This window comes from Onthophagus taurus, chromosome 2 (assembly GCF_036711975.1).
Source record: "Onthophagus taurus isolate NC chromosome 2, IU_Otau_3.0, whole genome shotgun sequence".
Lineage (NCBI taxonomy): Eukaryota > Metazoa > Arthropoda > Insecta > Coleoptera > Scarabaeidae > Onthophagus > Onthophagus taurus.
The window spans coordinates 13,520,302-13,537,199 of NC_091967.1; the positions used below are offsets into that span (position 1 = coordinate 13,520,302).

Sequence of the window (16,898 nt, forward strand, 5' to 3'; positions counted from 1 at the left end):
CCATCAACCACTTTTTTGTGGGATATAATTTCTTGTAACGTAGTTTTAAATTTAAGTAATTTTACTTTAATTTCTTGCATCGTTGTCCAGGTGGATGGTTCCCCATGAAGAACTTTTTCCATCGAATCTAACCAAGCGATGACTTGCTGAAGAATGTCTTGATACATCGACATATTCGTTGATTGGGCATCTTGCAATTTTTGTTGCTCCTTAATACCTTCCTCTAAAACATCCCAACGTTCTCTAATATTCCTTAAAGTGTTTCTTATTATTTCTCTTCCTTTAGCTTCGGTGTATGGAAATAGTTGTTCGCCGATCATCGTTAAAGAATTAATCTTATGATCACCTTGTTCTCTTTCAGTTAATAATAACTGCAAAATGTTACTTGTAGCTTGAACATCGTTTACTAAATCCCCACTTTGCAACGATTTTAAATGTTCCTCTAATGGTTGCAACCATTTCGATGTTTCATCTAGTTTTTCTTGATACTTTCGGTGATTATCCACCATTTCCTGCCATTTTGTGGCTGCATCTTTACTTTGTACCAGCAAATTATGATAACGTGCCGATATTTGAGAAATTAAAGGTTTGATTCGTTGCACTTCTGATTTTTGAATCAAAGCATGCGAACTATCCACGAAGGCATCAATTTCCTTTTCTTTTCCTAATATTTCATTTTTCTCAGCAAGAATTGTTTCAAGATGTTCTTGTTTTTCCGCCAAAGTTGATTGTAATGGTTTAGAACGCAATTTCGTTTCTATTGTCTTTAACCAGTCATTTATGGATTTATTTTTATCCTCGAAATCTTGCCATAATATCACCATCGATTCCAATTTTTCAATAACTTTATCGGTTTCTGCGTAATGTTGTGTCATTGAGTCTTGAAGGTTTTGGAGTTCAATTTTTAATTCTTCCACTCCTTTAGGTGCTGTACTTTTAGCAACAAGTGTTAGTTGTTGTTTTAAATCATCCAATAATCGATTTCCTTCAACTTCGTTGTTTTTAATCATTTTTAGTGTGAATAATTTTGTGTTTATATCTCCTTTTTCGCCGGTTATATCGTTTAGTTCTTGAGTTTGTTCAATTTCTTTGTTTAGCCAATTTTTAAACGCGTTAACTTTATTGTTGAATTCGTTATGTTTATCAACGCAATCGCCTAAGTTTGTGAGTAGATCTTGACTTTTTTCGACTATACTTTGAAATAGTTGCTTAATTGATTGAAGATAAACGTTAAGTGATTTATCTGATGTTTGATCGACTAAATGTTGAGCTTTTTCGCAAACGTTTTCAACTAAAGTTTGATGTGAAGTTATCTCTTGGTTCATAATTTTGTGGTTTTGAAGTTGTGCTCGTTTTTCTTGTAGAGTGTTATTTAATTTGTTGTGTTGTAGCATAGCTTTTTCGACATCTCGTAACCATCTGGTTAATTCCTCTTGGGCTGTTGAAAAATCGGCGAATTGTGTCAAACATTGTTCTAATTTGTTCTTAACGCCTTGTAAATCATCGGTGAAACCATCCCAAATAGTTCTGATATTTCTCAATTGTTGCCTAATAATTTCTCTTCCTTCTGGTGATGTGTGCGAGTATAATTTTTCACCATTTTGAATAAGATTTTCAAATTCTTCACTTCGTCGATTTCGCATATCGATTAATTCTTTAATTTTTTCTTGACGGTCTTGCAAAACTTGGACATCGCCTACAATATGACTCAAATCTTGTAATTCATCTTTTTTCTCGGTTAACCACTGAATCAATTCGTTGTAATTTTCATTAAAGTTTTTATGGTCTTTAATAAACGATTCATATTTGTGTATGTTTTCTTTTGATATATTAATTAGTGATTCATATCTTGTTACTAAGTTTGAAACTTTTTCAATGAAATTTGTGTCATCAATGGTGTTAACTAAATCAGCAGCTTTCTTAACGTCATTTGATTTTGATAAAATTTCTTTTTCTAATGCAAGAAGTTTTTCTAAATGAGCCTCTTTAGCTTTTAGTGTATTTTTAAGACTTTGGTCTTTAACTTGATTTTCTTTTTGTTTAATCCATGCTTCTAATTCGTCCAAATTAGCTTTGAATTCGGCGTATTGTCCAAATAGTTCGTTTAGTTTTATGTGCGCTTCTGAACACATGCTCAAAAATTTGTTCCATGCGCCAACTTGGTCTTCATAAGCTTTGATTAAAGCTGGGTGTCCTTCTGGAGCTGTTTGGTCTAAAACCACATCAAGTTGGTCTTTACAAGATCTTATAATTCTGTCGCCTTCTTCTTTTTGGGCTAATAAATTTTCAACTACGATCATTTTAGCGTCGGAAGCTTGGGTGGAGATTTCGTCTACCAACAAAGTAGCTTCAGCTGATAAAGCACTTAACCAATCTCTACATTTTTCTAATACTTGGATGTAAATTTCGTGATTATTCACATAATCCGCCGATTTTTCAACGCACTCATTCGCTTTCTTTGCTAATTCGTTATATTGAGCATAAATTTCTTCTAATTTTACATCTGCTTCTGAATCGCCTAATTGAACCGTTTTTTCTTTTAAATGCTCAAGAATATTTTTATGTAAATTTATGTCGGTGGCTAAAGCGTTATAATCGTGTAAAGTTTGTTTCTTTTTCGTTAGATTCTCATCTAATTTATAGTCTTTAATTTTATGTTGCGCATCTTCTAGCCAAATTCTAACTTGCGCCAAACTATCATCGAAAGAATGTCGTTTCATCAAAATATTCTCAACTTGTTTGTAAATGGCGTTTACTTCATCGATTAAAGTTTCTGATTTATCTCGCAATCCTCTTAATTCCGCGCGAATTGCTTCGCGATTTTCCGACGTTATTCCAGAAAATAGCGCTTCTCCGTTTTCTACCGCTCTATTTAATAGTTGTTGCCCTCGTTCTCGTTCGGCAGCAAATTTCTTCAACTCGTTCAAAGTAGATTGATTGGGCCTTGAGGATTTCGCTGTGTATTCCTTAAAAGATTGCACTTTTTCTTGGGCTTGTACCAACCAATTTTCCACATCGCCGATACTATCTTTGTATAATTTTTTAAAGTTATTTAACTCGTTTAATTTTTCGATGTAATTAGATAAAAATTTAATGATTGCTTGATACCTCGTATTTAAATGTTGCGCATATTGGGCGACTCTAGATTCAGGTAATTTTTCGATAATCTGGTTAGATAATTCGGTTACATTTTTGAATTCATTTTGATGTTGCGTTACTGATTGAAGTAATTTTTCGATTTCAATGATTTTATCGTCCACGTGATCCAAATCAATTTGAGTTGTGTTTTCAACCCGAACGCGATTCTCAACGTCTTTTAACCATATTGAAACTTTTTGTGATAAATCTTCGTGTTTTTCAAATAATTTGATATGTTCTTCTAACGTCTTCTTGGTGTTTGAATAACTTTGTTTTAAGGTGTCGAGTTCGGATAGTAAACGACCTTTTTCAGCTGCGAGTAATTTAATTGATTCGGGGGATTCAATTCCTTCCAACACCTTTAATGATTGTTCTAATTCTGCTTTTCTTTTATCACAATCAAGTAAAGCGGCTTGAATAGGGGCTAAAGTACTCAATTTTACTTCTAAGTTGTATCTGTCACTGGTGGGTTCAGGTAAACACCATTGCACCTTTTCTTTTTGCGTTTGAATAATTCTGCTTAAAGCGGCGTACTTTTCGTTGTGGAACTTTTTCAAGAAACCAAGCAATGATGCCTCAATTTTGTTTGCGTGAATGAGTAATCCATCGTATCGTTTTTTAAGGTTTTGATGTTCTTTCGGTAATCCGCTTTCGAGAACCGTTGGGTAATTATTTTTTAATTCTTGAATGTTTTGTTCGATGTTTTTAATTTTAGGCTCACATGAGCATAATTCTCGTTTTAAAACTTGACAAGTTTGTAATCGTTCTAAAATCTGCGTATTTTCCCCGCTTAAATCCTCACATTTAATAATGTTTTCTCGTATCGTTGAAATTTGATTGTTAACATCTTTAATGTTAGTTCTAACAGATTTTTCTTTCTCTCCAAAAAGCGATGTTGCTAAATCAAGCTTTTCAGCGTTTTTATTAACCTCTTCGAACTCATCATCAATTACCTTCATTAAAGATGTTAAGGATGGTTGTTCATCTTTTTCGTTTAATTTTAATAGTTGTTTGCATTTATTTGGGATGCTTTGTTTTAGGCTTAAATTAGCTGGTAATTCTTCTCGGTATTTCGCTAAAACGTGTTGAGCTATTTCGACTTCGTTTGGTTTCTCCAAAGCGCTTAAAATACAAGAGTTTTGATGGGTAAGCCATTGAGTTATCTTATTCTTAGTTTCATCCAAGTTTTTCCAAATGACATTTTGTGATTCCGTCATTTGTGACAATTTCAAAACCTTTTCGTACGCTTTAGACCAATCATCATGCGTTTTTCTTAATTCATCTTTTACATTCTTTTCTATTTGAGGAACAAGCTCAGCACTTTTGATAAGTTGATCTGTCTTGACGTCTAGTTTATCTAAAACAATTTTAACCCTCCTAATTGCTTCCAATGCTTTCTTACTTTTCTCATTATTTAAATTTGCTTGTATGGAATCATTAGGTGTTTGAACACTTTCGCAATTCTCCACTATTTTGATTAAGTCATTTTGAATTTTATCTTTATCGTCTAAGAAATCTTTCCAACTATTTAATAGTTCTGAGCACGTGAGTTTTTGTTGACGAATATTATCTTGGAATTTATTCCAATTAGCTTCAACTGTGGAAAGAATATTTTGAATTACGGTAGCTTGTTGCACATCGTCCTTAATCAATAAATGACCTTCTTTTTGTAATTTGTCTTTAAGATCAATTTTGAGGAGGTGCATCTCTAAAACGTTGCTTAACTTATCGATGACCGCTTCTAAATCGGTTGGTGTTATTACATTATCGTAAACGTGAGCCAATGCATGTTGTAAATTTTCAATGTTAACATATATTTGGTGTTGTAAATCATTTAATTTCTTCCACCTTACATCCATTTCTTCTAAACCTTTCACTTTATCTGATAAATGCGATTTAAGGTTAATCGATTTGATTTCAATTTCTCTTACGAGTTGTTCTGCAGTTATTTGATTTTCGGATGTTTTGTCTAAAATTATTACTTCCTTATATTTATCAATGTCCGATGCTGTCGTCTTGCATGCAATCACTTTAGTGATTATAGCATCAATTTCGTTTATGTGTTGCTTTAATGTTGATACATTTGGTTTTTGGCTTTCAACATTATACTTGATGTGGGATAATTGTTGGTCGGTATCATGATGCCAATTAAGGAGTTCTTTCCACTTTTCCAATCCTTCCTTTTTATGTCTCAACTTGGTTTCAATTTTTTGATAATTATCCACCATGTAACTATATTCTTGATTTAGCGGTTCATTTTCTTTGGCTGTATTCATCAAATTAAGTCGTTTTACTTCTTCGTAGATGGAAACGAAAGCAGGTTCGCGTTCGGAATATTCCTGATGCATCTCGTGGAGTGTATTCAAAACTTGTTCAATTTTATCAGTTCTGATACTATCAATTTGATCAACATTGGTGTTCATTTGGTTTACCCAAGTGGTAAAGTTTGATAATGTAGTTTGGAATTCGTGACGTGCGAGAATTGCATCAGACACGCTATTGATTCTCTTTCGTATATTATCGGCTAATCTAAGAATTTTTTCCTTCAATTCATGAACGGTAAGTTTAACCCCGCTGGCTCCTTCTGGTGTTAAATTATGACTGATTGAATCAGAAGCTTGCGTTAATGTGATTAATTTAGCATGCTGTTCTGATACTTCATTACCAAGACTTTTCAATTTAGCTAATTCTCTTTCCAATTTTTCTGTAACCGGGGTATCTAAATTGATTTGGCTTTCTGCTACAAGTTTCTCTTTGTCTTGAATCCAAGTTTTTATATTATCCGCGTTGGTGTTAAATTCCTTCCAGTTAGCAATCAATTTTTCTAATTTTTTCGCATTCTGTGCTTTGGCACTTTCAACCACAGAAAACCTAGATCTCATAGCGTTAATTTCTTCGGGTGCTGTTGTTTTGGATTCGATATGATGACTTAAATCGATAGCTCCGCGAAGTTTTTGCAAATTTTGATCATATTCAATTGCAAATTGTTCTAGTTCTTTATGCATGCATTCAGCTTCTTGTAATGTTGCTGGTTTTCCTAACCCTGATGATATTTTCGATTCTGCAACTTCAACCCATGGATTTATTTCGTGAAGAATAGTTTGGCACAACTTATAATGCTCAAGATCCCTATTAACGGTAACAACTTGTTGTTCAACGCTGGTGTTTAGCGCATATACATTGTGTTTTAAAGCTGCTAATTCAGCTTTAATTTTTTGAGTGTCAGCACTATCCGTTTCATCTGGCATTAATTCAGATGCTTCTTTTTGGACATCTTCAAGTAAGTTGATCTTTTCTGCTAATTGTGATTTGAGTAATGTTGCTGTGACAGCTCGTTCTTCTGGGGCTGCATCGAATTCTTGAGTTATTGTTAAAAGTTTTGGAGCATTTTGCACAGTCCAGTTTTGGAGCTCAAAAATTCTATGTTGGAAGTGTCCCCATTTAGTGGTAACTTGTTCTAAAAATACAACGTGCTCGTCAACGTTAACTAATGTTGTGTGTAAACGTTGTTCGATATCATGTACTTCTTTTTGTAGCGCAGGTTTCTTTTCTGGTGGAGTAATCTTCATTAAGTTATCGCATAAATCTCGCAATCTTCTTAACATTTCCTCGGTTGTTTCTCTAAGATGAATACTCATATTTTGTTTCGCTTGAAGCTCAGCTGGGAGGTTGCTATAATCGTAGTGTTTACTTGATATTTTCTTTAAGTCGTTTTCGGCTTGGGCTAACAAAGTAACAATTTCTTGTTTTTGTTCCGAATAATTACTCCACAAATTTTGAGTGTGTTTTAATTTTCTCAATCTATCAACGGAACCTTCAAAGGTATTGTTCCATTCCAACTCTAGTACATTGGCGTTATCTTCTACGAATTTCGGGGCGTGCTCTTCTTTGGCTAGTTCCCTACCTTTTTGTAACATCGACATAATGTTTGAACGTTGCAAATCTAATTGCTGTACGGCAACTTCTTGTTGCTTAATCAATTGATGGATTATTTCCAAGTTTTCTGGAATTGGTTCTCTTTTGGTTTGCTCTTTAACTTTAGTTAGTAATTCGCATACTTCGTATACTTCGCGTCTGTATACATAGCATTTTGTCAATACATCAGTCTTCACCATGGATACTTCCAAGTTTGGCAATAAATTTTTATAGCGCAAAATCAAAGCTTCTAATTTGGTTTGTTCTGTTAGAGCTTGTGATTCTGAACAATGTGAAGTTAAGAAATCTAAGGTTTGAACTAACCATTTAACTTCTTCGCGTTTGGCATCTGCGTCTTGACATATTTTTTGGAAGAAATTCTTTTCGTCTTCAAATTGTTCAATGGAAGCAACATTTTTGAAAAGATTTCCCACTACATCATCAACACCATTCATCCAAGATTCCATCTTGGCAAATCTGTCGTGGTAATTGCTCCATTGTTCTGGAATATGCTCAAGCTGATCTTGCAAGCTCTTCATCTTAGCGTGGATAGACTTCCATTTCACTTCAGCTTTTTCGCAAGCTTCTTGAAGAACTTTATCCCCTGGTTGATATTGAGCGTAGTTTTTCGCGATGGTCTTGAGCCCTTCCAAACACTTTCTCGTTTCTAATAAAGCTCCATCCGGTGCGAAAAATTCTTTATTTTTAGCTGTAATAGCGTCAACATTTTCATTTTTACTTAACGCTACTTGCTCAACTTTAATTTCGTTTTCAATTTTCTTTATGTAGTAGCCAAATGTGGTTTCGTCCAATCTAAATTCGAGTCTCATCAAGTGAAGAGGTGCAAATGAAAGAATTTCTTTCCATTTCTTTTGGAGAGCTTCAACCGATTCAATTATTGGAGGACGTTCTTCGTTTGGAAGACACTTACATAAATCTTGGGCGTTTTGGACCAATTCATGAATCCATCTTTCGTTGACTCTTTCAAAAAAGGATTTGTGCATTTCAACGGCTTGTTTGGTATCGATTCTTGTTTCAGCAATTAGTTGTTCTGCTTTATTCAACCAGTCTGCGATTACTCGTTCGCTTTCTTTAAAATTAAACAAGCATCGTATGGTATCTTGTAGTTTTTGTTCCCAAAGTTGGGCGTTTTGGGTTACATAAGCAAATCTGTCGTTTAATTGTTCCATTTTTGAATTAATCTTTTCAACATCTACATTGCTCGTTTGATCAACAGCTTTGATTATGTTTCTTAACACTTTGTTCTTGCTTTCAAGCATTGATTTATAGTATAATGTTCTTGTGAAGAATTTTTTGTGAGTGTCTAATTGTTGGGTTAATTCGTCTCTATTTGGAGTTAAAACTAAGCTGCTTAATAAAGATTCGGCATCATCAAGCCATTGATTTATTTCTTTTTGGCCCGATTCTAACGATTGTTGTTGGACCAATAATTGATTGAATAAATGAATTTGCATTGGAATTAATGCCCGAATTTTAACTAAACTTTCTTTTTGATTCTTTAAGGTTCCCATCATTCGGTCAACTTCGTCTCGCGATAAATCTTGGATTAATGTTTGGAAAGTTTTGCTGATATTTTTGAAGAGATTTTCGGTAGATTCAACCTCTCCTTGTAAACCTTGTAATTTCTCCAAGTGTAATTTTATCTTTTCGGTTGATTCAAGTTCTTGATTGTTTAAGATTCCTTCTGCTTTTTGTAACCAGTTGGTTAAAACTTCTATTCCCGCTCTAAAGTCTTTGCGATTTCTTAGTATATCGCCGGCGTGACTATATCGGTTAACAATCGGGTATAATTTTTCCCATCTTTCGGTCATTTTTGTGTATTGGTCCCTCATTTCCATGGCGACTTTATTTTCACATGTAGCAATAAGGAAACTAACGGTATCCCCAAGTAATTGGTAGTTAGCTTTCCAAACGGAAATATCCTGGAAGAACTCCATGCATTGCTCCTCAGGCAAAGTAATTGCATGTTCTGCTTTGTTTAACCAATTTTCGAACTCGACGGATGCGGAGTTCCATCTTCTCCAATGGGCAACTACTTCTTCGAGCATTGATTGAACGCAGCGTAATTCCATGGAAACTCCTTTCCAGCGTTCACCAATGTTACTTATAAATTTATCCACATCGGATGATTCTCGTTTAGAAATGTTTCCATCGCGTTTATATTCTTCAATAACCGCCTCCATATCGATGAAGGCTTTATTAAACTCTTGGAAAATGTGATTTTTGGAAACGAAATTTCTGTATTGCTCCAAATGTTGGACAACTTTATCCAAACTCTCATACTTTGAAGTCCAGCTTTTTAATTTCATTTCGGTTAGCTGCAAAAATGCGATTAGGCAGCATTTGTGCTCAAGGAACTTGAGTTTAACTCTTCTTTGAGCTGCTTTAGGTCCAACATCGTTCAGTCTCTTATGCATGTTGCTCAGCTGAGCGGAAGGCACTTCTCTCGCCAACGGGCTATTGTAGGCTTGCAAAAATTTGTTTTGTACAGTCGGAAGATCTAGGAAGAACGCTTTATGTTCCTCAAGTTTTCTGCTAATTATAGCAGCAGTTTCTTCATTCATAACATCAGGGATTTCGTTATCGTTTAATAATCTCTCAGCTTTGGCCAACCATTCGCCAACAAACTTAAAATCGCCGGGCAACTTAGAATCCAACAACCACAACCATTGTAACAATTGGAATTGTAACAAAGACCAAAGACGATCTAATTCAATCCAAGATTCCCTAGTAATAGACACTAAGCTTTGAGACTCAACAATATTCCTCAGTCTATTAAAAGTCACTTCTTTTTCATCAACTTCTTGTTTAAACGCTAAATAAGTATCGAAATTCAGAGGTAATGAATTCGTGTGTTGTAAATGTTCCAAGTATTGTGTCTTTTTCAACAACCACGACAATAACTCATTGTATTTTTCTTGAAGCGTGGTGAAGGCATCGGATGATGGGCCTTTAGGTTCGGGGTATTTGTGTAAAAATTGGGCAACGTAAGTCATAATGGAACGTTCATCAGGTTTAGGAACGTCAACATCTTCGGGGTCTAGTAAACGAGCGATTCCCAATTGGGATTCGGCTACGTCAAAGGCAGTTTCTAAACGGGCTCTGTTAGATTCTTTTCTCATTTCAGCGAGGTTTATTAAATTGGCTTTTATGGCATCGATTAACGCTAAGAATGCAACACCATCGCGCCAACTGGCTCCGAAATCTTTTACCTCTATCCCAGCATCGCTAAATAGATTTAAATAGAATGGTTTTTTTAATTAAAAAAAAAACTTACCTTGGTAAAGCATTTGAAACCCATTGTAATAAAGTCTTTCTCGCTCCTTGTTTCCATTTATCCTTGGCAATTGAGGAGGTTGTACCAGCACTCTCCAAACTACTAGTACTCTCCCAATGTGTTAAATACTCCAAAGCACGGCTATTTTCTTCAATCTAATAGAAATTAATGCGTGTTAAGAACCAAAAATAAAAATAATTTGTGTGTAAGACAGCAACCAAAAATAACCAACATAAGAAGTGTAAAACATCTACATGTCGTGCTTTCACTGAAGTGTTTTTCTTTGTGTTTTAGCTAGCCTACTTACCCATCGTTGCCCAAAATCCTTTTTACGTAGCTTAAGAATTTAGATAATAAAAAAAATAATCTACTACACAATTAATTTGTTCGTTATTATTGTAGTAAATGTTTATCAAAGTTGTTGTTTAACACAACAATAATAATTAGAATTACAATTTTGTGATCCTAAACAGTAACCAGCACTTACTAAATACTCGTGATAATCGGCAACAGTAAGAAAACGCTCAAACAAGGATATCGATTGATCAAAGTAATAAAAAAAACTTACCTGGAAGTATAATATAATAGTCCAGATAAGTCCAAGAACAATCGGTGGTCTACCATCGACCAAATCACTTGAATTGATGTTAACCAATTTAATTCTCTTGGTTTGTAAAAATTGTAGGGCGGTGTTATGGTTGCTCAAAAAATGTGGTCTGCGTAGTACTCTACCTCTTTCAACAGGCTAAATTAAATACAAAACAATTTAATTTTCAATTACACACTACATAAGTTAAACTAACCAATTTCTCCCCAGATAAAACCTCTAAAAGAGCTAACAATTTTGTGCCATCTCGTAAATCCTCGATCAAATCTTCAACCTTAAGCGGTGGAACATGCTTAAAAAAAAACGAAATAACTTCATCAATTAATCGTCTTAATCAAGGGATATTAATGTCATCGAATTCATTATTTGCTTAAATATACTGTCTAAACTCATAATACATGCTGTACCTATAATCTTCTTAATCTTCTAATCTTCACTTAGCTCGTATATAATTTAATAAATCGATGTGAGAAAATGATAACTGTTAACCGTTTATAATGAAAAGTAGGAAAGCCAGTGTGCACGCCATGTTCGCAACATTAGTGGAAATTAGTGGTTAGAAAGTAACGTTATATCTCCGGTTCGTAACGAATAATTAACTTATATCTTTTATTCGACCCCGATGTGTTGCGGATGTGACCACCGGCAGGTGTTTGAGATTGCTATTTGATATTGAAGCATGATAATGCGTTTATGAATCCCTACAAAATGAATTGTTTATGATTGGATTATAAACGCACCTTTACTTATACCGTTATCCGATCAATAAACTTCAATGAAAGTAACGATACTCTCACTACTTTTTTAAAAACGTATTGAAATCGATGGATTGGAACTATATGCATAGTTATATTAATCAATTTAACATGCTAATTGAAGCGCAATAAGTAAACTAAGTTATTGTTTTTCGTTCCACATTTCATTTTGTACTGGTATTTATTACATTATTACGTGATGTAATAACATATCGATTACAAAAATAATAACATTATTGTTTCTTACCTTAGATAAATAAGAATTGATCCAGTTTACAAAAGTTTTCTTTTGCACTCTTTCCTGTTCATCTGAAATTCAAAAAAAAACTTATTAACGCTACACGAAACAAAAACAAAAGCCTACATATTTATTTTTAAAACTTTAATTCATGCTCGTCTGGCCAGTTTGTATACAACCATGAATATTCACAATATTCACGTAGTATACTAACACACACTCGCACATAGATACGTGACGTCATTTAAAGTAATACATATTCATGAAACAACGTTGCAAGACTCTCTAGGCGAAACGTATTATTTTAATCTTTTGGCAGAGTTAACACAATGTTTACACGCGATCCAATTTAGAATTCAATTCCGAATTCGTGGGTCAATTAATTCTTCGCCCTACATTTACAACGGTGCAATTAACTTGACTTGGGATAATTAAAGGGTAACCGATAGTATATAGTAGTGGCACTGGTGGTAATGAATCATTACGACCTTGGTCGGTTTATTGTTTTCAAAATGACGCAATGGTTTTTTATGTTGCTTATGGCGCCACAGGTACAATTCATTGTAGTAGTACCTGTTACTATTTAAGTTTTTGAAACAAATACGGAACAATTTTAATTAAAGAAACTTATATTTGACTTAACACTTACTAAACAAGACTTTAAATTCAAGTAAGACTAATTGGGTTTTCCAACCAATATCATATACAAATGGTGACATTGTAGAACAACTTATATTGGACATTGATACCTTCAGAACACAAAATTACCACATTTTAAACATTCAACAAGTTGTCACGTTTGATACAATTTGACACCATTTCGTACAATCTTGGAAACGTTGAAAATATCGCAATGTTAGAATTTGATGTTTTAACTACTCCCTCTCATATGTATCTGATATATGCTACAAAGATTCCTAATTAATTTATAGTAGAACACCAACAATATTATGCAGTTTGAATCTCAATAGATTTCTAAATGTGTATTTGGGCTTACTTAAAAAACATTTATGATTTATTTCAATGTAGATTTCAAATCGGTTTAGAATTGGTTTACCATAATGTAATACAAAGTTAGATCAAAAATATGATGCTAATACATTTCTGCTAATAGAGCTGCTAATGCCAATAGAGGTCAAAAATGCTTGAGGAACATTTGAAGCTCTATAACATTATATAAGTTGCAATGATTCCTAACCTCTTTGAAATACTTCTCTACCAGAATATAGTACAAAGTGAAGACTATTTGAGGCGCTATCATTTCTAAAATATGGTTCGTAAGTTTCTGACAATTTTAGGATCGTTCTGCCATAATCCCAATAACTTCTTTATGTATCAAAATCGGGATAATTCTTATAAAATAAAAGTTGTTGAGTTTTATATGCTTAAATATAAATGAAATTCTTACAAAATCTTAATAACAGTAAGAAATTGTCTTAATTATTCTGATATGCAAAGTCTTACAAAAAGACATACCTACTACTCATACTGATATGATCATTTGTAAGATTATCACATATAGGTTGATAGAAAATTAATGTCTATTAAAATTTTATTAATTTTCCTTTTTAAAGCAGCTGGTAAAGTTCACAAAATCGTTAAAATGTATGTAACTACAAATGTAAGACAGCGAAGAAACGTGTAGGTGCTAATAGAACACACCAATTGACATAGATTTTCTGTTAAAGGTCTCGCTAGCCAATACTTTAACACATGTATGGGAATGAACGATTACAGATATTGTAGAAAAAGGAAATTCAATATCCATTGACCTATATCATCACAGCATGTGGTGGAAAACGTATTCAATTTATTTTATTGTACGTTTAACAAACTATTTATTATCTTCCTACAAATAAAGCTTGTAATTACGGTAAAATTAGAGTGATTGCCAAGTTAACTAGGTAAATTGTCTTTCTGAAATTAATATTGGTTTAGAAATAATACTCCATTTGTTAACACTTTACCTCGTAGAAATCTTTTCATTACTCTTAAATAGTAAATAATTAAGGTCAATTCTCCTAATAGGTTATTTTCTTAAATAGTTTTGCGTTGGGTGTTGTTTACAAACAACTTGTTCATCAAAAAGTTTCTACGTTAGGTGCTGTCGACGATTCGCTCACAAGCTATTTTTAGCACGGATCCTAGTTTCACCTTGTTTTTAGTTTTTTTTTATGCAATAAGCGTGACCTTCTGAGGTTACAAAATATGCCGTCGGACAACACTTTACATAATTCACGTTTTTTTTTGTATTCATTTTTATTCGTCTGGTGACGTCAACATATACTAGAAATTAGGTCACAAAGAAGATTTTTTTTAACCAAAAGTTTCTTTGTTCTATCTATATTAAAAATCAAGAAATATTACAACTGAAATGACGTTATTACGATTAGAATAACATTACGTTATTGCCAAAAATAACCACATCAAAGTCACAATCTTAAGCTTACATCAATTTTTTGTCAATAATAAACATGCTGATAACTTTGTGTTAAACTTAGGACGTTTAGTTAATCGGAAATAATTTTAACCTCTTCGCATGTTTATTGTCATTGGTATCACATAAAATGGTATAATAAAAAAAGAATCATTGCCGACAGTGATAAATGACGTAAAACGCTATTGGAAATGGATGTTGTAAAATTTGGGTTATATCTTAGAAAATTAATGATTATGGCCCCATTTAAAATTATAAATTCTTAATAAATTATGTAACATCTCATAAAAATATCTCTGGCGGTGCCTTAGTTGAATTGTACCAGTGACCTTTCAAATAACATATGTAAATTGAAGCTACTGCAGTGTTCCTTTGGTGCGGTTTCTATGCTATTTGACCTTTCCAACTTATTTGTCTGCGGAACAACGACAATTTATGTACCTACTTATTTCAAGCTTTAAGTAATCCTATTTCAACAAAAAGAAATTCTTATAGTCTTCCCACCTTATGGTTAGGTACAACAAAAGCTGGTTTAAATAACAGGTTTTCGATAAATAAAGGAACATAATCTTTTTAATCGTTTTATTTTATTTGTGGCTAGGAGAAGAGACTATAACAAATGGGTCCAGTTGTATCGCCCTACGGTGGTATATTTTATTTTATTTTTAAATAACTCTCAGCGAATCCCAACGTAATACCTTTCTCGCATCAGGTTCTGGCCTACGCAACCCAGACACCGTGAGGTCACTAACACCCAGGTCTCTCCAAGAGACACAAAAAAGCAACGGTAAATGCGAACATCTATGCAGTTTTGTGGTCCGCCAAACTCGACCGTCTGGTTACTCCTCCAATTCATCCTCAACGATTTAACCTTCAGGCTAATCGATCGGCAAGATTCAATACAATCAAAATAAAAATTTCTTCTGGAATATTTCGAACAATAATATCAAAAAAAAAAGTTATTAAATAAAGGGTTAAATAAATTAAATAATGTTTCTCAACTTATATAATTATAAAGCTGACTCTATTTTCTGATACTCGTGGTCCAAATAGATCCCAAAATACAAATATTTTGCAAGTACAGAAAAATACTAACATTTTCAGAATAAAGCAACCCTTTCTGGATACTTTGTTCTCGTGAACACTGTATTGTGTAATAGAACTAATATTTTCAGAATTCTTTGATGTGGAGTAGCTTCTAAAATCTATTAAAAGAGTGGTGAGAAAACTGGTTAAAGGAATGTTGTAGATCTAAGTATCAAAGCCAAGAGTGCTTGAATATTGTTATGACCACAATTACGAAATGGGAAAACAAACAAGTTATTAACATTTCGTCAAATTCGTCTATTGCCAAAGATTTTCAGTTCATTCCCAATAGTTATCTAACACCCAATCTTTTCATAATTGAAAGGAACCATTGAATTGATGTGCTAGTTGTATGAAATCATGCATAAATGTAGGCAGAAGTTTAAAACTCCATTCAAGCATTTTCTTTTATACATTTCAAAATATCTGAAGACTGCCATTAGTCGTTAAATGTTTTATCTAAATAGTCAAAAACTTATTACTTTATTACACAAAATACGGAATGGTCAATTACAAAAAAAATAAGGTGTGAATGTTGAAATATCATTGACTGAATATTTATTTTTGTCACAAAACCAAAAAAAAAAACTTTTGTACCAATCTATGAGAATATTTCTTACAAGACAAAGTTTCTTGCTGCATATCCAATAAACTGGCAACATATCTTTATTTATATTTATCTATATTTAAACCTTGTAAATCATGTGGTATCTATAAATGATATTGGTCAAAATTTCAAAGTTGCTAAATTATTGGCTCACTACAAAAAAGTTAAACTATCTTTCGCAACTTTAAAACTTGAAGCGGAACTTTCCGATTAAGCGTTCATGATTAATGAATGTTCATGCCACTAACTTTTTCCGATAAAACTCAGTTAAGAAGTTCATTTTATCAGCATTTTCCATAATGTTAGTAAGAGTCGGTGCAGATAAGTTACAAGGTCTGCAGACATTAAGATGTCTTTATTGATTTTACATTATTATTTCAAGAAATTTATTTAAGAAGGATGTTTTGATTTAACGTTTTACTGGGAAAGGAAGAAAGTTTAGAACAAGCCAAAGAACAAATTTTGCGATTACCCCTACCAGTGTCAAAAACAGAAGTATATGTGAAGTAGAAGCAATATATTCGTCGCAAGAGTTCTAAAAATAGGTAATGCTACCTATTATTCTGCTGCATTCTAACACTAGTAAGAAAAGCTCATAATCTCAAATTACTTATATCAACTTGTGCCAAACACCTTGCCATAGTTGTGTCGTCCTTTACAAGAAACACGAACTCACTCGTTTAAGGTACAACATCCTTTATGTAATTACTTAGCAATATTTTCCTGGACCAATAGGACAATAGTCAGTTTCAAAGCAGCATCGCTTTTTACAGAGTCTATAACAAAAACTTATACTTGAAGGTGTACCAAAATACGT

General features: G+C 33.3%; 1 protein-coding gene across 7 annotated transcripts in view; it reads right to left on the bottom strand.

The window, feature by feature from the left end:
- The window catches only part of LOC111425851 (Muscle-specific protein 300 kDa), a 112,447-nt gene that overhangs the window by 72,445 nt on the left and 23,104 nt on the right, over positions 1 to 16,898 (bottom strand). For all 7 annotated transcript variants that reach the window (XM_023060129.2, XM_023060130.2, XM_023060128.2 and 4 more), the window contains 5 exons: positions 11,961 to 12,022; positions 11,155 to 11,250; positions 10,920 to 11,096; positions 10,352 to 10,506; positions 2 to 10,302 (listed from right to left, as the gene is read on the bottom strand). In XM_023060129.2, the coding sequence (XP_022915897.2) occupies positions 2 to 10,302; positions 10,352 to 10,506; positions 10,920 to 11,096; positions 11,155 to 11,250; positions 11,961 to 12,022 (10,791 nt within the window). The remainder of the gene's footprint in view (position 1; positions 10,303 to 10,351; positions 10,507 to 10,919; positions 11,097 to 11,154; positions 11,251 to 11,960; positions 12,023 to 16,898) is intronic.